This window comes from Salvelinus fontinalis, chromosome 29, assembly GCF_029448725.1.
Source record: "Salvelinus fontinalis isolate EN_2023a chromosome 29, ASM2944872v1, whole genome shotgun sequence".
Lineage (NCBI taxonomy): Eukaryota > Metazoa > Chordata > Actinopteri > Salmoniformes > Salmonidae > Salvelinus > Salvelinus fontinalis.
The window spans coordinates 13,346,773-13,373,607 of NC_074693.1; the positions used below are offsets into that span (position 1 = coordinate 13,346,773).

General features: G+C 42.2%; 1 protein-coding gene across 3 annotated transcripts in view; it reads right to left on the bottom strand.

The window, feature by feature from the left end:
* LOC129827455 (annexin A6-like) overlaps positions 1-26,835 on the bottom strand; it is a 42,492-nt gene that overhangs the window by 10,408 nt on the left and 5,249 nt on the right. For all 3 annotated transcript variants that reach the window (XM_055888329.1, XM_055888328.1, XM_055888330.1), the window contains exons 3-18: positions 26,441-26,525; positions 25,479-25,573; positions 24,363-24,476; positions 23,281-23,371; positions 18,627-18,706; positions 18,219-18,275; positions 17,998-18,091; positions 17,534-17,629; positions 17,276-17,334; positions 16,945-17,067; positions 12,346-12,404; positions 6,817-6,895; positions 5,572-5,653; positions 5,318-5,412; positions 5,022-5,135; positions 1,480-1,570 (exon numbers count right to left, since the gene is read on the bottom strand). In XM_055888329.1, coding sequence (XP_055744304.1) covers positions 1,480-1,570; positions 5,022-5,135; positions 5,318-5,412; positions 5,572-5,653; positions 6,817-6,895; positions 12,346-12,404; positions 16,945-17,067; positions 17,276-17,334; positions 17,534-17,629; positions 17,998-18,091; positions 18,219-18,275; positions 18,627-18,706; positions 23,281-23,371; positions 24,363-24,476; positions 25,479-25,573; positions 26,441-26,525 — 1,414 coding nt within the window. The remainder of the gene's footprint in view (positions 1-1,479; positions 1,571-5,021; positions 5,136-5,317; positions 5,413-5,571; positions 5,654-6,816; positions 6,896-12,345; positions 12,405-16,944; positions 17,068-17,275; positions 17,335-17,533; positions 17,630-17,997; positions 18,092-18,218; positions 18,276-18,626; positions 18,707-23,280; positions 23,372-24,362; positions 24,477-25,478; positions 25,574-26,440; positions 26,526-26,835) is intronic.

The following is a 26,835-nucleotide window of genomic DNA, read 5'->3' on the forward strand; positions in this document are numbered from 1 at the left end:
AAAAATAAAGAAAAACCCTTGAATGAGTAGGTGTGTCCAAACTTTTGACTGGTACTGTATATACACAGCACATACTGTACGTATATACTGGTGTGTATAGACAGTATATGAAAATGTGTACAGCAGTAGTTATATAGGATGAGCCTTGACTAGAATACAGCTTATACATATGAAATGAGAAAACAGCATGTAAACATTATTAAAGTGACCCGTGTTCCATGACTATGCACATAGGGCAGCAGCCTCTAAGGTGCAGGGCAGAGGAGGGTTACCCATTTCATATGTATATACTGTATTCTAGTCAAGGCTCCTCTTATATAACTACTGCTGCCCAGACCGACTTTGGGAAGCCTAGGGGCAGAGTACAGGCTGGTAGCTGGCTAGTATCAGTGACTAAGGTTCAAGGCAGGGTACTGGGTGGAGGCCGGCTAGTATCAGTGACTAAGGTTCAAGGCAGGGTACTGGGTGGAGGCCGGCTGGTATCAGTGACTAAGGTTCAAGGCAGGGTACTGGGTGGAGGCCGGCTAGTAACAGTAACTAAGGTTCAGGGCAGGGTACTGGGTGGAGGCCGGCTAGTAACAGTAACTAAGGTTCAGGGCAGGGTACTTGGTGGAGGCCGGCTAGTAACAGTAACTAAGGTTCATGGCAGGGTACTGGGTGGAGGCCGGCTAGTAACAGTAACTAAGGTTCAGGGCAGGGTACTGGGTGGAGGCCGGCTAGTAACAGTAACTAAGGTTCAGGGCAGGGTACTGGGTGGAGGCCGGCTAGTAACAGTAACTAAGGTTCAGGGCAGGGTACTGGGTGGAGGCCGGCTAGTAACAGTAACTAAGGTTCAGGGCAGGGTACTGGGTGGAGGCCGGCTAGTAACAGTAACTAAGGTTCAGGGCAGGGTACTGGGTGGAGGCCGGCTAGTAACAGTAACTAAGGTTCAGGGCAGGGTACTGGGTGGAGGCCGGCTAGTAACAGTGACTAAGGTTCAAGGCAGGGTACTGGGTGGAGGCCGGCTAGTATCAGTGACTAAGGTTCAAGGCAGGGTACTGGGTGGAGGCCGGCTAGTATCAGTGACTAAGGTTCAAGGCAGGGTACTGGGTGGAGGCCGGCTAGTATCAGTGACTAAGGTTCAGGGCAGGGTACTGGGTGGAGGCCGGCTAGTAACAGTGACTAAGGTTCAGGGCAGGGTACTGGGTGGAGGCCGGCTAGTAACAGTGACTAAGGTTCAGAGCAGGGTACTGGGTGGAGGCCGGCTAGTAACAGTAACTAAGGTTCATGGCAGGGTACTGGGTGGAGGCCGGCTAGTAACAGTAACTAAGGTTCAGGGCAGGGTACTGGGTGGAGGCCGGCTAGTAACAGTAACTAAGGTTCAGGGCAGGGTACTGGGTGGAGGCCGGCTAGTAACAGTAACTAAGGTTCAGGGCAGGGTACTGAGTGGAGGCCGGCTAGTAACAGTAACTAAAACTTAAAGTGCGCTATAGGCCTCACCATCCTGGTAGGCTGCGTTCATGGCCTGGATCTCTTCGTTGCTCCTGGTTACAAGGATCTCAATCAGAGCGTGTTCATCTGTCCCCGCACCCTGGAAAAATATTGAAACAGTTTGTGTGACTCCCGGAATAGGAAAGGGGTGTTGTCATTCTGGTTTGTTTGAACAGCCAAACATCAAATCCATTGCATGTCTTCTAAATGCTGAGATTTATCTTTTAGAATCTTTGGAGTTAGTCAACATGGAAACGCCTACCTTGGTCAACACTGTGTCTGCCAGGCTGACTCAATTCTGTGTGTGTGTGTGTGTGTGTGTGTCTCTGTGTGTCTCTGTCTCTGTGTGTCTCTGTGTGTCTCTGTCTCTGTGTGTCTCTGTGTGTCTCTGTGTGTCTGTCTCTGTGTGTCTCTGTGTGTCTCTGTGTGTCTCTGTGTGTCTCTGTGTGTCTCTGTGTGTCTCTGTGTGTCTCTGTGTGTGTCTGTGTCTCTGTGTGTGTCTGTGTCTCTGTGTGTCTCTGTCTCTCTCTATCTCTCTCTCTCTCTCTCTCTCTCTGGAACATACTAAACCTGTATCACACAGAGCAGAAGATCTCGTAGTAAGACTTGTCTACTAGATATGTATCATACCGAGAGATCCTTCACAAACATTCAGTGTGTAAATACATTTCTATATATTACAGTGCATTCGGAAAATACGTTACATTTTTTTCCTTCAACAATCGACATACAATACCCAATAATGACAAGATCTCTCTCTCTCTCTCTCTCTCTATATATATATACATACAATACCCAATAATGACAAGATCTCTCTCTCTCTCTATATATATATATATATATATATATATATATATATATATATATACATACAATACCCAATAATGACAAGATCTCTCTCTCTCTATATATATATATATATATACATACAATACCCAATAATGACAAGATCTCTCTCTCTCTCTCTCTATATATATATATATATATATATATACATACAATACCCAATAATGACAAGATCTCTCTCTCTATATATATATATATATACATACAATACCCAATAATGACAAGATCTCTCTCTCTATATATATATACATACAATACCCAATAATGACAAGATCTCTCTCTCTATATATATATACATACAATACCCAATAATGACAAGATCTCTCTCTCTCTATATATATATATATATACATACAATACCCAATAATGACAAGATCTCTCTCTCTCTCTCTCTATATATATATATATACATACAATACCCAATAATGACAAGATCTCTCTCTCTATATATATATACATACAATACCCAATAATGACAAGATCTCTCTCTCTATATATATATATATATATACATACAATACCCAATAATGACAAGATCTCTCTCTCTCTCTCTCTATATATATATATATATACATACAATACCCAATAATGACAAGATCTCTCTCTCTATATATATATATATATACATACAATACCCAATAATGACAAGATCTCTCTCTCTATATATATATATACATACAATACCCAATAATGACAAGATCTCTCTCTCTCTCTCTCTCTCTCTATATATATATACATACAATACCCAATAATGACAAGATCTCTCTCTCTATATATATATACATACAATACCCAATAATGACAAGATCTCTCTCTATATATATATATACATACAATACCCAATAATGACAAGATCTCTCTCTCTATATATATATACATACATACAATACCCAATAATGACAAGATCTCTCTCTATATATATATATACATACAATACCCAATAATGACAAGATCTCTCTCTATATATATATATATATACATACAATACCCAATAATGACAAGATCTCTCTCTATATATATATATATACATACAATACCCAATAATGACAAGATCTCTCTCTATATATATATATACATACAATACCCAATAATGACAAGATCTCTCTCTATATATATATATACATACAATACCCAATAATGACAAGATCTCTCTCTCTATATATATATACATACAATACCCAATAATGACAAGATCTCTCTCTCTCTCTATATATATATACATACAATACCCAATAATGACAAGATCTCTCTCTCTCTCTATATATATATATATATACATACAATACCCAATAATGACAAGATCTCTCTCTCTCTCTCTCTCTCTCTATATATATATACATACAATACCCAATAATGACAAGATCTCTCTCTCTATATATATATATATACATACAATACCCAATAATGACAAGATCTCTCTCTCTCTCTCTCTCTCTCTATATATATATACATACAATACCCAATAATGACAAGATCTCTCTCTCTATATATATATATACATACAATACCCAATAATGACAAGATCTCTCTCTCTATATATATATATATACATACAATACCCAATAATGACAAGATCTCTCTCTCTCTATATATATATACATACAATACCCAATAATGACAAGATCTCTCTCTATATATATATATACATACAATACCCAATAATGACAAGATCTCTCTCTCTCTCTCTCTATATATATATACATACAATACCCAATAATGACAAGATCTCTCTCTCTCTCTCTCTCTCTCTATATATATATACATACAATACCCAATAATGACAAGATCTCTCTCTCTATATATATATATATACATACAATACCCAATAATGACAAGATCTCTCTCTCTATATATATATATACATACAATACCCAATAATGACAAGATCTCTCTCTCTCTATATATATATACATACAATACCCAATAATGACAAGATCTCTCTCTCTATATATATATACATACAATACCCAATAATGACAAGATCTCTCTCTCTCTCTCTCTCTCTATATATATATATACATACAATACCCAATAATGACAAGATCTCTCTCTCTCTCTATATATATATACATACAATACCCAATAATGACAAGATCTCTCTCTCTCTCTATATATATATATATATATATATATATATACATACAATACCCAATAATGACAAGGTAAAAACGTTCTAGTGCCGGAGGGGAAGGCTGCCGTCTTACAGGCTATTCATTTTTCCGCGTTGTTCGTAACTGTACACTGTATACTGCCATAAGCAAACAGGAAACCGCTCATCCAGAGGCGGCGCTCCTAGTGGTCGGGGACTTTAATGCAGGGTAACTTCAATCCGTTGTCCCTAATTTCTACCAGGATGTTAAATGTGCAACCAGAGGGAAATAAAGTCTAGAACACCTTTCCTCCACACACACAGAGACGAGCACAAAGCCCCGCCCTCCAACTGGAAAATCTGAACATAGTTCTTTACTCCTGATTCAGGGTGTTTTTTTTGGTTTGTTTTTTTAAATATAAATTTGCAAGCATTTCTAAAAATCTGTTTTTGCCTTTTTCATTATTGGGTATTGTGTGTAGATTGATGAGGGGGGAAAAAAGTAATTTCATAAAGTTTAGAATAAGGCTGTAACATAACAAAATGTGGAAAAAGTCAAGGGGTCTGAATCCTTTACGAATGCACTGTAGATACACTGACCACCATCTCCTCCTACCTCCATCGCTTTCCTCATCATCTTGGCGTCAAACTCAGCGGGCGTCAGCATCAGACTGATAATCAGCCTCTCCAGGTTCTTAGAGAGCTCAGACTTCAGATCCTTCATCAGGTCCTATAGGAGAGGTCATAGTTAACACACAGAACAGATGACCATCTTATCCTGTGTACATCTGTAGATCATGTGTGGAACTACTGGCACAAAATGGCTGCTGTGCATCGCCCACTCACTGGAATGATGTCATCACATTCCAGCAAACACATTGAGTTTTGGATATGGTGGGATGTCTGTCTTACCCTGCCGAGGATGGACTTAAAGGCCTGTCTGATCTCCTGTCTCTGCTCGTTGCTCCTGTTAGCCACAATGTCAATGATGACATCTTCATCTGTGCCTGAGAACATGGCGGAAACAATGGTAATAAATAACTGTTTTATCAAACACTTCCATATATCCGTTTCATACAATATCATATGATGCATGAACCAGTTACAACAATGTCATTAACACGGTTAGAGTGAAGGCGATGTGTTTTCCATGGGAGGCAATGTACCAAAGCCTTTCATGGCTTTCCTCAGGGTCTGAGCATCATCAGCTGGGTCAAAATCACTGGCAGGATGGATGGTTGGTCTGAGCTGAAGAAGAGAGAATGAGAGGGGGCAGGGGTCAAATCAGATATAGTACACACACACACACACACACACACACACACACACACACACACACACACACACACACACACACACACACACACACACACACACACACACACACACACACACACACACACACACACACACACACACACCTACAGTAAAGGCAAAGCCGTTGTTGCATAATCCTCCTTCTGAAATGTCAACACACTCAGAGAAGCAAACATGGACAGGTAAACACGGGTTCAGGGGTCACAGCAAGGGAATAGATGGTAGAGTTATCACTACGAGTTGAGGGGTCACAGCAAGGGAATAGATGGTAGAGTTATCACTACGAGTTGAGGGGTCACAGCAAGGGAAGAGATGGTAGAGTTATCAACATGGGTTGAGGGGTCACAGCAAGGGAATAGATGGTAGAGTTATCAACATGGGTTGAGGGGTCACAGCAAGGGAATAGATGGTAGAGTTATCAACATGGGTTGAGGGGTCACAGCAAGGGAATAGATGGTAGAGTTATCACTACGAGTTGAGGGGTCACAGCAAGGGAATAGATGGTAGAGTTATAACTACGAGTTGAGGGGTCACAGCAAGGGAAGAGATGGTAGAGTTATCACTACGAGTTGAGGGGTCACAGCAAGGGAATAGATGGTAGAGTTATCAACACGGGTTGAGGGGTCACAGCAAGGGAATAGATGGTAGAGTTATCAACACGAGTTGAGGGGTCACAGCAAGGGAATAGATGGTAGAGTTATCAACACGGGTTGAGGGGTCACAGCAAGGGAATAGATGGTAGAGTTATCAACACGGGTTGAGGGGTCACAGCAAGGGAATAGATGGTAGAGTTATCACTACGAGTTGAGGGGTCACAGCAAGGGAATAGATGGTAGAGTTATCAACACGGGTTGAGGGGTCACAGCAAGGGAATAGATCGTTGTAAAGGTATTGAGATGCATGGCAGAGCCAGAACAAACATGCAATCTATACTATGAGCAACTCTGAAATGCTGTGTCCCAAATGTGACCCTATACAGTGCGCTACTTTAGACCAGAGTCCACTAGTGCACTAAATAGGGCCATTTGGGACACATATTGAATGGGGGAATAGGGTGCCATTTGGGATGTGTGGGCAGAGGGCACAGGCCAAACCTGGACTTTTGTCATGGCGCTTGTTTCCCACATCTTGTAGGCTAGCTGAGCAGCCTCTGGGAAGAACTCTCCTGCAAGGCTGCAATGACCAATTATAGACTAATGGGTCAAGGAGTATGGAACAGAATGAATCACAAAAACAGACAGTGGCTTATAAGCCAATCTGGGCTGGGCATCCTGAAGATGCAAGACACTTTAATAATAAAATGTATCTAATCAAATCTAATCATGAGTCAACTCAACCCCCCCCCCCCCCCCCAACAACAACAACACCACAGATCTAACTCTGACCCCCCCACAACAAAACCACAGATCTAACTCTGACCCCCCCAACAACAACACCACAGAGCTAACTCTGACCCCCCCCCAACAAAACCACAGAGCTAACCCTGACCCCCCCCCACAACAACACCACAGAGCTAACGCTGACCCCCCCCCCAACAACACCACAGAGCTAACTCTGACTCCCCCCAACAAAACCACAGAGCTAACCCTGACCCCCCCACAACAACACCACAGAGCTAACGCTGACCCCCCCCAACAACACCACAGAGCTAACTCTGACCCCCCCCCCCAACAAAACCACAGAGCTAACCCTGACCCCCCCACAACAAAACCACAGAGCTAACCCTGACCCCCCCCCCCACAACAAAACCACAGAGCTAACCCTGACCCCCCCCCCGACAACAAAACCACATAGCTAACCCTGACCCCCCCAACAACAAAACCACAGAGCTAACGCTGACCCCCCCCCAACAAAACCACAGAGCTAACCCTGACCCCCCCCACAACAACCCCACAGATCTAACCCTGACCCCCCCCAACAACAAAACCACAGAGCTAACCCTGACCCCCCACAACAACAAAACCACAGATCTAACTCTGACCCCCCCACAACAAAACCACATAGCTAACCCTGACCCCCCCAACAACAAAACCACATAGCTAACCCTGACCTCCCCAACAACAAAACCACAGAGCTAACCCTGACCCCCCCACAACAAAACCACAGAGCTAACCCTGACACCCCCCTCAACAAAACCACAGATCTAACTCTGACCCCCCCAACAACAACACCACAGAGCTAACCCTGACTCCCCCCACAACAAAACCACAGAGCTAACCCTGACCCCCCCCCACAACAACCCCACAGAGCTAACTCTGACCCCCCCACAACAACCCCACAGAGCTAACCCTGACCCCCCCCCACAACAACACCACAGAGCTAACGCTGACCCCCCCCCCCAACAACACCACAGAGCTAACTCTGACCCCCCCCAACAAAACCACAGAGCTAACCCTGACCCCCCCACAACAACACCACAGAGCTAACGCTGACCCCCCCCCCAACAACACCACAGAGCTAACTCTGACCCCCCCCCAACAAAACAACAGAGCTAACCCTGACCCCCCCACAACAAAACCACAGAGCTAACCCTGACCCCCCCCCGACAACAAACCCACATAGCTAACCCTGACCCCCCCCCGACAACAAAACCACAGAGCTAACCCTGACCCCCCCAACAACAAAACCACAGAGCTAACCCTGACCCCCCCACAACAACCCCACAGATCTAACCCTGACCCCCCCAACAACAAAACCACAGAGCTAACCCTGACCCCCCCCAACAACAAAACCACAGAGCTAACCCTGACCCCCCCCCCGACAACAAAACCACATAGCTAACCCTGACCCCCCCAACAACAAAACCACAGAGCTAACTCTGACCCCCCCCCCCCAACAAAACCACAGAGCTAACCCTGACCCCCCCAACAACAAAACCACAGAGCTAACCCTGACCCCCCCACAACAACCCCACAGATCTAACCCTGACCCCCCCCAACAACAAAACCACAGAGCTAACCCTGACCCCCCACAACAACAAAACCACAGATCTAACTCTGACCCCCCCACAACAAAACCACATAGCTAACCCTGACCCCCCCAACAAAACCACAGAGCTAACGCTGACCCCACCACAACAACAAAACCACAGAGCTAACCCTGACCCCCCCCCCCCCCCACAACAAAACCACAGAGCTAACCCTGACTCCCCCAACAACAAAATCACAGAGCTAACCCTGACCCCCCCCCCCAACAACAAAACCACAGAGCTAACCCTGACTTCCCCACAACAATAAAACCACAGATCTAACCCTGACCCCCCCCAACAACAAAACCACAGAGCTAACCCTGACCCCCCCCCACAACAATAAAACCACAGATCTAACCCTGACCCCCCCAACAACAAAACCACAGAGCTAACCCTGACCCCCCCCCAACAACAAAACCACAGATCTAACTCTGACCCCCCACAACAAAACCACAGAGCTAACCCTGACCCCCCCAACAAAACCACAGAGCTAACCCTGACCCCCACAACAACAAAACCACAGAGCTAACCCTGACCCCCACAACAAAACCACAGATCTAACTCTGACCCCCCACAACAAAACCACAGAGCTAACCCTGACTCCCCAACAACAAAACCACAGATCTAACCCTGACCCCCCTCAACAAGAAAACACAGATCTAACCCTGACCCCCCCTACAACAAAACTGACTATCTAATATCTAAACACTGGGTTCATTTCCAAGATAAGATATGCTATTCTGAGACCTGACATGTTCCACACGACATCATGTTCTCTTGACATCTCTGTTTTCTCTCCTAATAATACTTCCCTAAAGTAGCTGTGTCGTTCTATGAAAAGAGTACCTTTTTGCGTCCCTTTGATATTTAAAGTAGAAATTGTGCACCAATATTGCATTTTTTCAAAAGCCTGTTATATTAAATGACGTGCCCTTTAGTATAGACCACATGGAGAATTCAATAAATCTGATTTATTTATATGAAAAAAGGCTTGCTACAGTTACAAATCCTTTCTTAGGATAATTATTTATTTAATTTGATCAGTGATTAACATATATATATATCTGTCCCTCATTTTAAGGTCAACCCTGTTACGTGAACTGAACTCTAGTTTTATTAACTAGTTTTCTTAACTTGTTTTATCAACTAGTTTAATTAACAAGTTTAATTAACAAGTTTTATTAACAAGTTTTATTAACTCGCTTAATTAACTTGTTTAATTAACTCGTTTAATTAACTATTTTTATTAACTAGCTTTGTTAACTAGTTTTATTAACTAGTTTAATTAACTATTGCTTTAGAATTTTGTTTTCTAAAGAAACATTGAATAATCAATTCCTCGTGTAAAAGCATGTGAGCTGGGTTGTACTCTTTCTGGATATTTCCTGGTGTTTTGTGGTGAAAAACCTGAGTGGGTCAAGCATTACACGTCACCCTGTTACCCACAAATAGGAAGGAAATGGGGAATTCACTATTCAGTTACACAAGTGAATGCATTCAAACCAAATGTGTCTTCCGCATTTTCCTCTGACTCAGAGAGGTGCTGGGGGCCAGAGAGGTGCTGGGGGCCAGAGAGGTGCTGGGGGGCAGAGAGGTGCTGGGGGGCAGAGAGGTGCTGGGGGGCAGAGAGGTGCTGGGGGCCAGAGAGGTGCTGGGGGCCAGAGAGGTGCTGGGGGCCAGAGAGGTGCTGGGGGCCAGAGAGGTGCTGGGGGCCAGAGAGGTGCTGGGGGCCAGAGAGGTGCTGGGGGCCAGAGAGGTGCTGGGGGCCAGAGAGGTGCTGTGGGCCAGAGAGGTGCTGGGGACCAGAGAGGTGCTGGGGACCAGAGAGGTGCTGGGGGCCAGAGAGGTGCTGTGGGCCAGAGAGGTGCTGTGGGCCAGAGAGGTGCTGGGGGCCAGAGAGGTGCTGTGGGCCAGAGAGGTGCTGGGGGCTGCCTTAAAATCCACGTCCACGTCATCGTTACCCGAATATAAATATTTTAGCAAAAAAATATAAAAAAATGTGTGAAGCTTGCATTGCCCCTCCCTGTTGCACACAACAAGCTTCCATTTCCCCTGTCACAACGGGGTTTATGGCTGTTTTAACCCCTTAGAGTTGATTAACGCACGGGTATATCAATCTAAGTTAAATAACCAAAAAATCCCCATCAAAATCCTTCAGTTTAAACTAGAGATATCATTGGATGCAACTCAATCCACCGCATCCGCCGATGTCGCACTTCCGCATCTGCGGTGGAAGGTGGCAGAGCTACAGCAGTGTTGTCAGAACATGAGACGTCCCGAAAATTGGTCTTGTCGCGTTAAACGTCTGTAGTGTCCAAATGGTGTGAACTACAAACTATTATGACCACTATATGGAAAGATGAGCCTTTCACGATGGCGTTTTCCGTTTTGCTCTACGACCCCCACAAGTGTCGGGAGACATCGGATCCTTGGTCACCTCCAAGGCCCTTCTCCCCCGATTGCTCGGTTTGGCTGGGCGGCCAGCTCTAGGAAGAGTCTTGGCGGTTCCAAACTTCTTCCATTTAAGAATGATGGAGGCCACTGTGTTCTTGGGGACCTTCAATACTGCAGAAATGTTTTGATATCCTTCCCCAGATCTGTGCCTCGACACAATCCTATCTCGGAGCTCTACGGACAATTCCTTCGACCTCGTGGCTTGGTTTTTGCTCTGACATGCACTGTCAACTGTGGGACCTTTTATAGACAGGTGTGTGCCTTTCCAAATAATGTCCAATCAATTGAATTTACCACATGTGGACTCCAATCAAGTTGTAGAAACATCTCAAGGATGATCAATGGAAACAGGATGCACCTGAGCTCCATTTTGAGTCTCATAGCAAAGGGTCTGAATACTTATGTAAATAAGGTATTTCTAAAATCCCGTTTTCACTTTGTCATTATGGGGTATTTTGATGTCATTATGGGGTATTGTGATGTCATTATGGGGTATTGTGTGTAGATGAGGAAAAAATATAATTGAATCTATTTTAGAATAAGGCTGTAACGTAACAACATTTTGAAAAAGCGAAGGGGTCTGAATACTTTCCGAATGCACTGTATCGCCTAGATATAACAGAGACACTTCAGAACCTTGCCTTTATGATTTATTTTCTGACTGTCCTTTTTTGACATTTATGAATGTATTATTCAATGCGTTTCTATCGGCTTTAGTAGTAAAGGCCAAAATTGTTATTTTATCAAATACCTATTTTTTTTAAATATTGATACATAAAGGGGTTATATAATTCAAAATCAAATAGCAAAATTATTCACAGTATGACCATCTTAGTATGACCACAATATCAATAGCATGAGCACAATTCCTTGTGTCAGCTTAGCACTCCCCCACCCCTTACACTATAAGCAGACCCTGTTCTGACCCTTCAGGCTTGCCCGTTGAGAGTTATATAAGAACAGTATTTCTCCTCTGACTCATTCCTGAACTATGACCACATTTCATTCGAAATTATCTCACTTTTTAGGGAAGCTTTGGGTTTCAGCTCCTTGGCTTAATGTTTTCTCAGAAAAAGGCATTGTCGAATCTGCCAACTGTGGATAAATTGAGATGGTGCAATGTCACCCCCAAGCGGTGAAAATGAACTACTAAAAAATCCCAGTAATGATAAGCTCCATCAATCAGCAGTAACTAACTTACTCATCATCTCCACCACATAGGGCGAGCAGAGTCCTCTTGTAATCTCCTGATGTGTCTTCCTGATGGGTAGAAGACCAGACAGAACATTAAGACACCATGTTAAAATATATACAGTCAGGGAGATATACAGATAGTTAGTTAGCTGGACAGGGACATATAGACAGACAGCTAGTTAGATAGATAGACAGCTAGTTAGATAGATAGACAGACAGCTAGTTAGATAGATAGACAGACAGCTAGTTAGATAGATATACAGATAGTTAGTTAGCTGGACAGGGACATATAGACAGACAGCTAGTTAGATAGATAGACAGACAGCTAGTTAGATAGATAGACAGACAGCTAGTTAGATAGATATACAGATAGTTAGTTAGCTGGACAGGGACATATAGACAGACAGCTAGTTAGATAGATAGACAGACAGCTAGTTAGATAGACAGGGACATATACAGATAGACTGACAGCTAGATAGATAGACGCATAGCTATTTGGATAGACAGGGAGATATACAGCTATACAGAAAGCAAGTTAGATAGATATGGAGATATACAGATAGACAGATAACTAGTGAGACAAACATATAGCTAGTTAGATAGACAGATAGCTAGTTAGACAGACAGATAACTAGTTAGACAAACAGATAGCTAGTTAGACAGACAGGGAGCTATACAGATAGGCATATAGCTAGTTCGACAGATAGCTAGTTAGACAGATAGCTAGTTAGATAGACAGATATATCGTTAGATAGACAGATAGCTAGTTAGATAGACAGATAGCTAGTTAGATAGACAGATATATCGTTAGACAGACATGTGGCTAGTTAGACAGACATGTGGCTAGTTAGATAGATGGCTAGTTAGACAGCTGGCTAGTTAGACAGACAGACAGACTGAGGGATATACAGATAGACATATAGATAATTAGACAGACAGAGGTATACAGATAGACAGGGAAAGAGCTAGTTAGATAGACATGTAGATAGTTAGATAGACAGATAGCAAGTTAGATAGACAGATAGCAAGTTAGATAGACAGATAGCAAGTTAGATAGACAGATAGCAAGTTAGATAGACAGATAGCAAGTTAGATAGACAGATAGCAAGTTAGATAGTCAGAAAGCAAGTTAGATAGACAGATAGCAAGTTAGATAGACAGATAGCAAGTTAGATAGACAGATAGCAAGTTAGATAGACAGATAGCAAGTTAGATAGTCAGATAGCAAGTTAGATAGACAGATAGCAAGTTAGATAGACAGATAGCAAGTTAGATAGACAGATAGCAAGTTAGATAGACAGATAGCAAGTTAGATAGACAGATAGCAAGTTAGATAGACAGATAGCTAGTTAGATAGACAGATAGCTAGTTAGATAGACAGATAGCTAAATATACATACATCTAGTTAGATATACAGTAGACAGGGAGATATAGACAGATAGATAGATAGACAGACAGGGAGATATACAGATAGAGAGATAGCTAGTTAGATACAGTGATCCCTCGCCACTTCGCGGTTCACTTATCGCGGATTCGCTATTTCGCGGATTTTCATAATGCATTTTTTTTTTTTTTTTGTGCATTGTGCTCTGCATTCTGATTCGCTAAAAACTCACTCCCGCTTCTTGTATCAAAACATGCTACGAATTGGACACGAGAGATGAGGAGGAAGGACTAACGCTTGGTCGCTTAGCAACCATGGTGCGAATGGCCACTGAACTTAAGCGAGTAGCTGAGGAATGGGACCCTTTGATGAGCCGTTCATTACAGTTCTCCAACGTAATCGATGGTGGCATGTCGGTGTACAAGGATCTTTTTGCAAAGAAGAAAAAAGAGCGACAACAGCTGCCTATCACTATGTTCTTCTCCCGAACAAACACACCTGCACCGCGGGCTTCAGAAGAAGAGAACACTGCAGAGCGCAGTCAGGATGCAGCGGCCCAGTCTGAAGAGCAGTGAAACGGCCTACACGTGAGTCACTGTATTTGTATACATGTAATAGTTGCTAATTGTAAAAAAAAAAAAAGTTTTCTATTTCGCGGATTTCACTTATCGCGGGTCATTTTCGGAACGTAACCCCCGCGATAAACGAGGGATTACTGTATACAAATAGCTAGTTGGACAGACAGATAGCTAGTTAGACAGACAGGGAGATATACAAATAGACAGGGAGATATACAGATATACAAATAGCTAGTTAGATAGACAGATAGCTAGTTAGACAGACATGGAGATATACAAATAGACAGGGAGATATACAGATATACAAATAGCTAGTTAGATAGACAGATAGCTAGTTAGACAGACAGGGAGATATACAAATAGACAGGGAGATATACAGATATACAAATAGCTAGTTAGATAGACAGATAGCTAGTTAGACAGACAGGGAGATATACATATAGCTAGTTAGATAGACAGATAGCTAGTTAGACAGACAGGGAGATATACATATAGCTAGTTAGATAGACAGAGAGACATAAATATAGACAGGGAGATACAGTTGAAATCAGAAGTTTACATACACCTTAGCCAAATACATTTAAACTCAGTTTAGTTAGTTAGACAGATAGCTAGTTAAATATACATACAGCTAGTTAGATATACAGAAAGCTAGTTAGACAGACATATATACAGAGATATATACAATAGACAGGGAGATAGAGAGATAGTTAGTTAGATAGACAGGGAGATATACAGATAGTTAGATAGCTAGTTAGATATACAGATAGCTAGTTAGATAGACAGGGAGATATACAGATAGAGATATAGCTAGTTAGACAGATAGCTAGTTGGACAGACAGATAGCTTGTTAGATAGACAGATAGACGGAGAGACATACAGATAGACAGGGAGATAGACATGGAGATATACAGATAGTTAGTTAGATAGCTAGTTAGATATACAGATATTTAGTTAGATAGACAAATAGCTAGTTAGATAGACAGGGAGATGTACAGATAGCTAGTTAGATATACATACAGACAGTTAGATCTACAGATGCTAGATAGACAGAGATTTATACAGATAGACAGGGAGATAGTTAGTTAGATAGGCATATAGCTAGTTAGATAGACATGGAGATGTACAGATAGACCGCTAGTTAGATATACAGACAGCTAGTTAGATATACAGATAGACATGGAGATAGACAGATAGCTATTTAGATATACAGATAGCTAGTTAGACAGACAGGGAAATATACAGATAGACAGCTAGTTAGATATACAGATAGCTAGTTAGATAGACATGGAGATGTACAGATAGACAGATAGCTATTTAGATATACAGATAGCTAGTTAGATAGACATGGAGATGTACAGATAGACAGATAGCTATTTAGATATACAGATAGCTAGTTAGATAGACATGGAGATGTACAGATAGACAGATAGCTATTTAGATATACAGATAGCTAGTTAGATAGACATGGAGATGTACAGATAGACAGATAGCTATTTAGATATACATTTACATTTACATTTAAGTCATTTAGCAGACGCTCTTATCCAGAGCGACTTACAAATTGGTGCATTCACCTAATGACATCCAGTGGAACAGCCACTTTACAATAGTGCATCTAGATCTTTTAAGGGGGGGGGGGCAGAAGGATTGCTTTATCCTAGGTATTCCTTGAAGAGGTGGGGTTTCAGGTGTCTCCGGAAGGTGGTGTATACAGAAGGTGGTGTATACATATACAGATAGCTAGTTAGATAGACATGGAGATGTACAGATAGACAGATAGCTATTTAGATATTTAGATATACAGATAGCTAGTTAGATAGACATGGAGATGTACAGATAGACAGATATCTAGTTAGACATACAGATAGCTAGTTAGACAGACAGGGAAATATGCAGATAGAGATATAGCTTGTTGGATAGACAGATAGAGAGATACAGTAGCTAGTTAGATAGACAGAGAGACATACAGATTAACAGGGATATAGCTAGTTAGATATACAGGGAGATTTACAGATAGTTAGTTAGATTGCTAGGTAGATAGACATATAGCTAGTTAGACAGCCAGATAGACAGAGAGACATACAGATAAACAGGGATATAGCTAGTTAGATATACATTTATTTAGTTGGATAGACATATAGCTAGTTAGACAGACATGGAGATATAAGGATATTTAGTTAGATAACTGGTTAGATAGACACATAGCTAGTTAGACAGACATATAGCTAGTTAGATAGACAGGGAGATGTACAGATAGTTAGTTAGATAGCTCGTTAGATATACAGATATTTAGTTAGATAGACATATAGCTAGTTAGATAGACAGGGAGATTTACAGATAGTTAGTTAGATAGCTAGTTAGATATACAGATATTTAGTTAGATAGACATATAGCTAGTTAGACAGACAGGGAAATATACAGATAGACAGATAGCTAGTTAGACAGCCAGATAGACAGAGATATATACAGATAGACAGGGAGATGTACAGTATAGAGTCATAACGTTACTCTTATCTCAGTCACTAGACAAGGTGACGAAGAACTATGACAGAACTTCAAATAAGAGGCATTGTAACGTCTAGAGGTTACAATCTATAGGATCAAAGCATCTACGGGTTTAAGATAAGTTAAGTTGTATCACCTTGATCATATTGTACAGGGACTTCTCATAGCACATACGAAAGCACTCCCGGATATCCAGCATGTCTATCTCAGAACGACAGATCATGATCCTGATCAGAGTGTTGTCTTGCGTACCAAGACCCTGGAGAGAAGGAGGGATGGCGAGAGAGAGAGAGAGAGAGAGATTTACTGTTCACTTTTTATTGTTAATTTCACTTTTGTTTATCCATTTCACTTGCTTTGCCAATAAAGCCCCTTGAATTGAATTGAGAGCTTGTTGTTCAGATTGAGGTTGATATGAGCGGAGCTGAGACTGAAAGACTTGAATAAGAATAAGCAGTTGATTTTACCTTCATAGACTTGTAGAGACGCTTGGCGAAGTACATAGGTACACTCCTGATGCACTGGACTGTAGGAGACAGTGAGCACAAGACAGACATGTTGAAATAAGAGTTCGTGGATGACTTGACTAGGTATGATTAGACCAGACTAAACGACAGTGAGTGTACTCAACGGTGGTGTTCAATTTGATTTCAAGTTGATTCCGTCTGATTTTTAACCAGGCGAAAGGATTTTCATGTTTGCTCTCAGAAAGAGTCAACACGTACCGACAGCCAACATGAGTCTCTCAAAGTCCCCAGACAGCTCATTCTTGATACTGTCCTCTATGGACGTCTCTGCTATCTCCTGGTACTTATCAAACACTGCAGGAAGAAGACAGAGAACGGAGTCATTCCCTGGCATGGTATCCTAGTGAGTGAACTACTGAGACCAGACCACAGACACATAACTCAACAGCCTGATACAACCAGGATCCCTGTGTGTTGTGGGTGTGAGAAGAAATGACCGATTCACACTAGTAAATGTCACACTGACGTCATAATGAATGCGTTCCAAATGGAACCCTATTCGTTCCATAGTGCACTACTGTTAACATCTATGGCTTATAGACAGAGCACTATGTAGGGAGTAGGGTGCCATTTGGGACCTAGCCAGTGTTCTGGTCAGGCTGATGTCATGATACTGTTGTCGCTCTCAGCTTCATGTTTATGTACCCCGGTGTTATACTCACCCATCTGGAGGTGGTCGAAACTGCGGTTTCCCAGCAACATAATGAATATGGACTCCTCTGTGCCCCATTGCTCCTCCCCGGCTGCAAACAGCACCTGAAAGTGTTGAAAAGGGATAGTTAGAGACAGGAAGAACAGGGTGAGGTTGATAGGGTTAGAAAGGGTAACAAATGTTTGGTGTTTCTGTTATGGTGAACGTGTTCTACTGCTTTAAAACACTCACCTGAGCGTCCTCCTCCACTAGGTCAGCATGCACTACTCCTGGTTCATCTCTGGTTCCCTGAACACACACACACACACACACACACACACACACACACACACACACACACACACACACACACACACACACACACACACACACACACACACACACACACACACACACACACACACACACACACACACACACACACACACACACACACACGAAGTCTGACTAAACAGCTATACAAATGCCTTGGTTAGGACAACAACAAGTTAGGTAACAGATTGGTACCCAGACTAGATCTACTTGCGAAAAAAACAACAACTAGAAAACAAGCTATTGACAGCCTTTCAAATAGTCAAATCACATTTAGATCAATTACATGTCCTGTTTCCATGGCTGTGACCTTGTAAAACAACTTACCTGGAGTAAAACAACCAGCATCTTCTTAAAGTGCCCTGAGGTCTCTCCTGTAACGTCCTCCTCGATGTCTGAGCCGTAAGCTGAAGACAGTAAGAACACAGACAGTTAATAACACAACCAGGATTTCACTGGAACATGCTGTGTTTGTCATACACCACATGACCAGAAGTATGTTGACACCTGCTCGTCAAACATCTCATTCCAAAATCATGGCCATTAATATGGTGTTGGTCCCCCATTTGCTGCTATAACAGCCACCACTCTTCTGGGAAAGCTTTCCATTAGATTTTGGAACATTGCTGCAGGGACTTGCTTCCATTCAGCCATGCGGCTATGGAACCCCTGACCTGTTCACCGGACGTGCTACCTGTCCCAGACCTGCTGTTTTCAACTCTCTAGAGACAGCAAGAGCGGTAGAGATACTCTGAATGATCGGTTATGAAAAGCCAACTGACATTTACTCCTGAGGTGCTGACCTGTTGCACTCTCGACAACTACTGTGATTATTATTATTTTACCATGCTGGTCATTTATGAACATTAGAACATCTTGGCCATGTTCTGTTATAATCTCCAACCGGCACAGCCAGAAGAGGACTGGCCATCCCTCATAGCCTGGTTCCTCTCTAGGTTTCTTTCTAGGTTCTGGCCTTTCTAGGGAGCTTTTCCTAGCCACCGTGCTTCTACACCAGCATTGCTTGCTGTTTGGGGTTTTAGGCTGGGTTTCTGTACAGCACTTTGTGACATAAGCTGATGAAGGGCTTTATAAATACATTTGATTGATTGATTGATTGATTGAAGAGCATTAGTGAGGTCGGGCACTGATGTTGGGCGATTAGGCCTGGCTCGCAGTCGGCGTTCCAATTCATCCCAAAGGTATTCGATGGGGTTGAGGTCAGGGCTCTGTGCAGGCCAGTCAAGTTCTTCCACACCGATCTCGGAAAACCATTTCTGTATGGACCTCGCTTTGTGAACGGGGGCATTGTCATGCTGAAACAGGAAAGGGCCTTCCCCAAACTGTTGCCACAAAGTTAGAAGCACAGAAACATCTAGAATGTCATTCTATGTTGTAGCGATTTCCCTTCACTGGAACTAAGGGGCCTAGCCCAAACCATGAAAAACAACCCCAGACCATGATTCCTCCTCCACCAAACTTTAGTCGGCACTATGTATTGGGGCAGGTAGCGTTCTCCTGGCATCCGCCAAACCAAGATTCGTCAGTCAGATGGTGAAGCGTGATTCATCACTCCAGAGAACAAGTTTCCACTGCTCCGAGTCCAATGGTGGCGAGCTTCACACCACTCCAGCCGATGCTTGGCATTGCACATGGTGATCTTAGGCTTGTGTGTGGCTGCTTGGCCATAGAAACCCAGTTCATAAAGCTCCCGACAAGCAGTTCTTGTGCTGACGTCGCTTCCAGAGGCAGTTTGTAACTCGGTAGTGAGTGTTACAACCGAGGACAGACGATTTTTATGAGCTACACGATTCAGCACTCGGCGGTCCCATTCTGTGAGCTTGTATGGCCTAAGCTGTTGTTCCTCCTAGACGTTTCCACTTCACAATAACAGCACTTACAGTTGACCGGGGCTGCTCCAGCAGGGAATAAATTTGACAAACTGACATGTTGGAAAGGTGGCATCCTATGATGGTGCCACGTTGAAAGTCACTGAGCTCTTCGGTAAGGCCATTTTACTGCTAATATTTGTCAATGGAGATTGCATGGCTGTGTGCTCGATTTTATACACCTGTCAGCAACGGGTGTGGCTGAAATATATATATATATAAACACACACACACAGCCGAATCCACTAATTTGAAGGGGTGTCCACATACTTTTGTAGAGTATGTCACACTGTAGCTGCAGCAACAGGAAATGGGAATTCAAGTGGAAATGACAAAATTCAGAAGCCTTGAATACACTACACGTTTGCATTTCCTGCTGTGTAGCCACATTCTCAGCAACAAAAGAGTGATCAAATCAAAATCATATATCTGTATCTGGTGTGTCAGCTGAATGCAGGTGTATTTCATACTATAGCTGTGATGTACTATATTTGAGGTTCAATCATTGCCATGACGCCGGAATAGCAGCCTAGGCTAGGAGCTCCTGTAAATGTGTAAATCTTGAATACATTTGAAGTACTTTTGACTGCATTTTTTTAATAACATTTTTGCTTTTGTTAGCTAATTTGTTAGCTATCGGCATGGCATGACTGGTAAGTCAGTTGGATTCACCTAACTAATGTGTCACTGTCATCAAGAAGCTCAGATAGCTAGGTTGCTAGCAAACTAGTTAGCTAGCTATGTTTTGATTCAAAGTAAGGGGGTGTTGTTTGGAGATGGCAGACTCGTTGAAGATGCTGAAGTTGAAGTTTTGAGCAGTTTTCTCCAGTGATTAGCTTCTGGACTGATGTGCAGTGTGCTTTTCTGGTGCTTTCGCGGCTGTCGTGGGTTTACCCTGGTGGATGCTACACATCGGTACTGTAGTGAAGGAGTTCTACCCATGGAGATTGACTTCAGAGATTACTACTGAGATTACTCAGAGATTACTTCATCAAGGGCCAGGGTGCCCTTGATGAACAGCTCTGGACCAGTCTGACACCCCCTGGATGTGACCCCCCCCCCCCTCTGTTTCACCTCTGAACTGCCTCTCCTCGAGCCTTCCTCCTGGTGTCGACTGCCTCAAGACATTAATTAACTACCCTGCCTGCCATGATCGGTCATGAACTATTTGTTTTGTTTTTTTCTAAATTGTATCTTTTTTTATTTTTTTCTTGTTGCTTATAGCTGTTTGAGATTTAGTAAAACATGCTATAACAGTTGAATACATTATTATTATTATAATATGGTGTGTGTCATACTGTAACTTTATTTGGCTTTTTGCACTCATTGTGATTATGTTTTGATGCTCAAGATCAAGATCGATTGTTTGATGGATCTGCAGGCATCTCCACCATTCAGCTTCTAATGGGAGGTAGGAAATATATATTCTTACCTTCTAATGGGAGGGAGGAAATATATATTCTTACCTTCTAATGGGAGGGAGGAAATATATATTCTTACCTTCTAATGGGAGGGAGGAAATATATATTCTTACCTTCTAATGGGAGGGAGGAAATATATATTCTTACCTTCTAATGGGAGGGAGGAAATATATATTCTTACCTTCTAATGGGAGGGAGGAAATACCGTAATTGCTGGACTATTAAGCGCACCTGAATATAAGCCGCACCCACTGAATTTAAATGTTTTTTTTATTTTGTACATAAATAAGCCGCACGTGTCTATAAGCCGCAGGTGCCTACCAGTACATTGAAACAAATGAACTTTACACAGCCTTTAAACGAAACACGGCTTGTAACAAAAATAAATAGGCTTTAACGAAACACATCTTGTAACAAAAATAAATAGGCTTTAACGAAACAGGCTAGTAACATTATTTTTTTTTTTTAAATAGCAGTAAACAGTAGCCTACCAAGAAAGTCCTTGGTCACTATCTTCCTCCTGTGCACTGAAACCACTGAAGTCATCTCCTTTGGTGTCGGAGTTGAATAGCCTCAGAATTGCTTCATCCGATGTTGGATCGTTTTCATTGTGCTCTCCTCAATTTCATCCGGAGGCAAATTCCCTGCTGAGCTTATGCTGCCCTCTTCAATACGCAGCAGCTCCACGCTGTCAGGACCCACTGGCAGACATGACCATAAGTTGCTCTTCGCATGCGGCCCGTTTTAGTGAAGGATTTCTCCCCACTTGTCATCCAAGCCTCATTTTCTAGTTCGGGCCATCTGCTTTTCTTTCCTCTGAAAGCTTTTGTTGTCTTTTTGCACTAAGTCAGTTTCTCACGCTGCTGTTTCCAACGTCTTATCATCGACTCATTAAGGCCAAGCTCCCGTGCAGCAGCTCTATTTCCTTTTCCAACAGCCAGATCGATCGCCTTCAAATTGAAAGCTGCATCATATGCATTTCTCCGTGTCTTTGCCATGATGAGGGTGACAAAATGACTACCGTAATCAGAATGATGGAAAGTTTGAGCGCGCTCGATTTACTTCACATTATGTGACGGTGCTCAGTTTTTTGGTGGCATGAATTTGTGAAAGCGGGAAAAATCCATAAATTAGCTGCATCATTGTATAAAGCGCAAGGTTCATAGCGTGGGAAAAAAGTAGCGGCTTATAGTCCGGAAATTACGGTATATCTTACCATCTAATTTACATTTACATTTAGGTCATTTAGCAGACGCTCTTATCCAGAGCGACTTATGGGAGGGAGGAAATATATCTTACCATCTATTGGGAGGGAGGAAATATATCTTACCATCTATTGGGAGGGAGGAAATATATCTTACCATCTAATGGGAGGTAGGAAATATATCTTACCATCTAATGGGAAGAAGGAAATATATCTTACTATGTAATGGGAGGAAGGAAATATATCTTACCATCTAATGGGAAGAAGGAAATATATCTTACTATGTAATGGGAGGAAGGAAATATATCTTACCATCTAATGGGAAGAAGGAAATATATCTTACCATCTAATGGGAAGAAGGAAATATATCTTACTATGTAATGGGAGGAAGGAAATATATCTTACCATCTAAGGGGAAGAAGGAAATATATCTTACTATGTAATGGGAGGAAGGAAATATATCTTACCATCCTTGTATGCTTCCACCAGGTCGTGTATCTGTTGGTTGTTCCTGGAGGCCAAGACTTCAATCAGGCACTTCTCATCTGTTCCTGCCCCCTTAGAAAATAAAGCATTACATTAAATACAGAATGGCACAAGTTACTAACTGGACTGTGTAACAGTTGGTGTCTGATGTGGCTATTCTCAATTCTGATAATTTTCCTGTTTCTTAACTTTTTACTTCCAAAATTTAACCATTTGATGGCATTACGGATCTCTACAACATTATCTTATTTTGATGGCATCACGGCTCTCTACTACATTATCTTACTTTGATGGCATCACAGATCTCTACTACATTATCTTATTTTGATGGCATCACGGATCTCTACTACATTATCTTATTTTGATGGCATTACGGATCTCTACAACATTATCTTATTTTGATGGCATCACGGCTCTCTACTACATTATCTTACTTTGATGGCATCACGGATCTCTACTACATTATCTTACTTTGATGGCATCACGGATCTCTACTACATTATCTTATTTTGATGGCATCACGGATCTCTACTACATTATCTTACTTTGATGGCATTACGGATCTCTACAACATTATCTTATTTTGATGGCATCACGGCTCTCTACTACATTATCTTACTTTGATGGCATCACGGATCTCTACTACATTATCTTACTTTGATGGCATCACGGATCTCTACTACATTATCTTATTTTGATGGCATCACGGATCTCTACTACATTATCTTACTTTGATGGCATCACGGATCTCTACTACATGATCTTACTTTGATGGCATCACAGATCTCTACTACATTATCTTACTTTGATGGCATCACGGATCTCTACTACATTATCTTACTTTGATGGCATCACGGATCTCTACTACATTATCTTATTTTGATGGCATCACAGATCTCTACTACATTATCTTACTTTGATGGCATCACATATCTCTACTACATTATCTTACTTTGATGGCATCACGGATCTCTACTACATTATCTTACTTTGATGGCATCACGGATCTCTACTACATTATCTTATTTTGATGGCATCACGGATCTCTAATACATTATCTTACTTCGATGGCATCGTGGATCTCTTTGGCGTCATGGTAGGCCTGGGGTCTCATCAGACTGACGATGAGGCGCTCAAAATTCCCCGTCAGCTCATACTTCAGGTCATCTATCAGGTCCTGGGGAAGAGAGACGTCTATTATGAAGTTACCCTCTCACGGTGTGTGCACACTGAATTGTGAATTGCAAATTGACTGGACAAACTTACCTTAATTCAACACAATTAGTAAGACACGTGTCTGTTTTGAAGTTATCCTGTCATGATTTGTGACACAATGGGCTCAGTAGAGTATAGTGAGTTCAACAACGCTTCTGTTAGCGGCAAACATGTTGCTTAGCAACAATTTCAGTTGAACGATTTGAATGAATATTCCAAAATGTTACAGTGAAACATCAAACAGATCATGTTTTGTAAGGATAACTGAGGTAGTTTAGGGACAATAGTCAAACTGCAAATTACTTTGCTATTCCTACTACATGTAAAAGAAAGCCTAAAAGGTTACATTAATATTTGTAGCGGCAGTTTAGACCCCGAAACAGACACTGACGTTCTCTGCACACTACCTTCACAGACTGTTAGCTAACGTTAGCATAAAACAACACAAATGGGAAATGTTAGCTAACGTTAGCATAAAACAACAAAAACGGTAAATGTTAGCTAATGTTAGCATAGAACAACACAAATGGGAAATGTTATACTAACGTTAGTATAAAACAACACAAATGGGAAATGTTAGCTAATGTTCACAAACTATTTCCCTTGATGCATGCACCTCTGGAATTTAAATAAGAATGTATTGTACCTTCTAATAAATGGCACACTGAATTGTGCAATTTGTGGTATAGCTAAATTTTACACTGTGGTTTTAGCTGGTACTGATCCAGTATTTACCTGGTATTAACTATAGATCATAGAGTGGGTCACAGTAACAATGGGTACTTTCTGGTATTTATCGCAAAGCATTCAACACCAGATGATATATAGTGATGTTTATGTACATGAATCCCCCCTCCCCCTAAAAAAATATATGATTTCAATGCAATCCAGGTCCAGCTCTGGAAAGGTACAGAAACGTGAGGATAGACGTGATATTAGATGTTATGATGTGATGTTCCTGTACCTTCCCATAGCTAGACTTGTACGCCTGTACAATCTCCTGTCTCTGAGCATTGCTTCTGCCAGTGACCAAATCCAAGATGGCCTCCTTGTCGCTGCCTGCAGAGCACAGAGGAAGATCAACAGTAACATCATTAGTAACATTTGACTTTAAAACCTTGTAAGCCAGGGCTGTCCAACCCTGTTTCTGGAGAGCTACACCACTGAAATAGAATGATTCTAATCTATTCCTATGAGCTACCCTCCTCTATATTTTTGCTTATCAACCAGCTAATTACCAGAATCAGGTGTGCTAGATTAGGGTTAGAGTGAAAACTTACAGCACGGTATCTCTCCAGGAACAGGGTTGGAGTTAAAACCTACAGGACGGTAGCTCTCCAGGAACAGGGTTGGAGTTAAAACCTAAAGGAGGGTATCTCTCCAGGAACAGGGTTGGAGTTAAAACCTACAGGAGGGTATCTCTCCAGGAACAGGGTTGGAGTTAAAACCTACTGGAGGGTATCTCTCCAGGAACAGGGTTGGAGTTAAAACCTACAGGAGGGTAGCTCTCCAGGAACAGGGTTGGAGTTAAAACCTACAGGAGGGTAGTTCTCCAGGAACAGGGTTGGAGTTTTAAACATACAGGACGGTAACTCTCCAGGAACAGGGTTGGAGTTAAAACCTACAGGAGGGTCTCTCTCCAGGAACAGGGTTGGAGTTAAAACCTACAGGAGGGTCTCTCTCCAGGAACAGGGTTGGAGTGAAAACCTACAGGAGGGTATCTCTCCAGGAACAGGGTTGGACAGCCCTGTTCTAAACAGCCGTGAATACTGGTGTTGGAGTTGTGTATCTCTAGCCTGGTTAATAAAACCAGACAGAACTGAAGTAAACTGAAACAAAGTGCAGTGCAGTGCTCTGTTTGGTTTTACCAGGCTAGTGTACCCCTGCCCTACAGTGGATCTTGAGCGTAGCTACAGTGTGACTCACCGATGCCTTTCATGGCATTGTAGAGCGTCTCTGCATCTACACTGGCATCAAAGTCTGGAGCATCGGTTACTGTGCCTCGGAACCCCTAGAAAAATATTAATTATATTTTATCCACTTTATCAGGTCAGTTGTTAAAGAACACATTTTCATTCATAACAATGAGTTTCAGAGCAGGGGGGAAAAGGTTGATTGAGCCAACTGGAAGCTTGGTATGACTAGTTGGGCACAGAAGAATGAATGAGGGTCCAGGAATTGCTCTGGGCCTATCCCAGGTTTAATTAAAGTCACAGGGAAATGAGGGGTTGTGGGTGTGTTTGTGGGCTGTGTGGGAGTATGTGATGGCCTTTGAGGGGCTGTGTGCATGTACAGGGGGCAGTAAGGGGCTGTGTGGATGT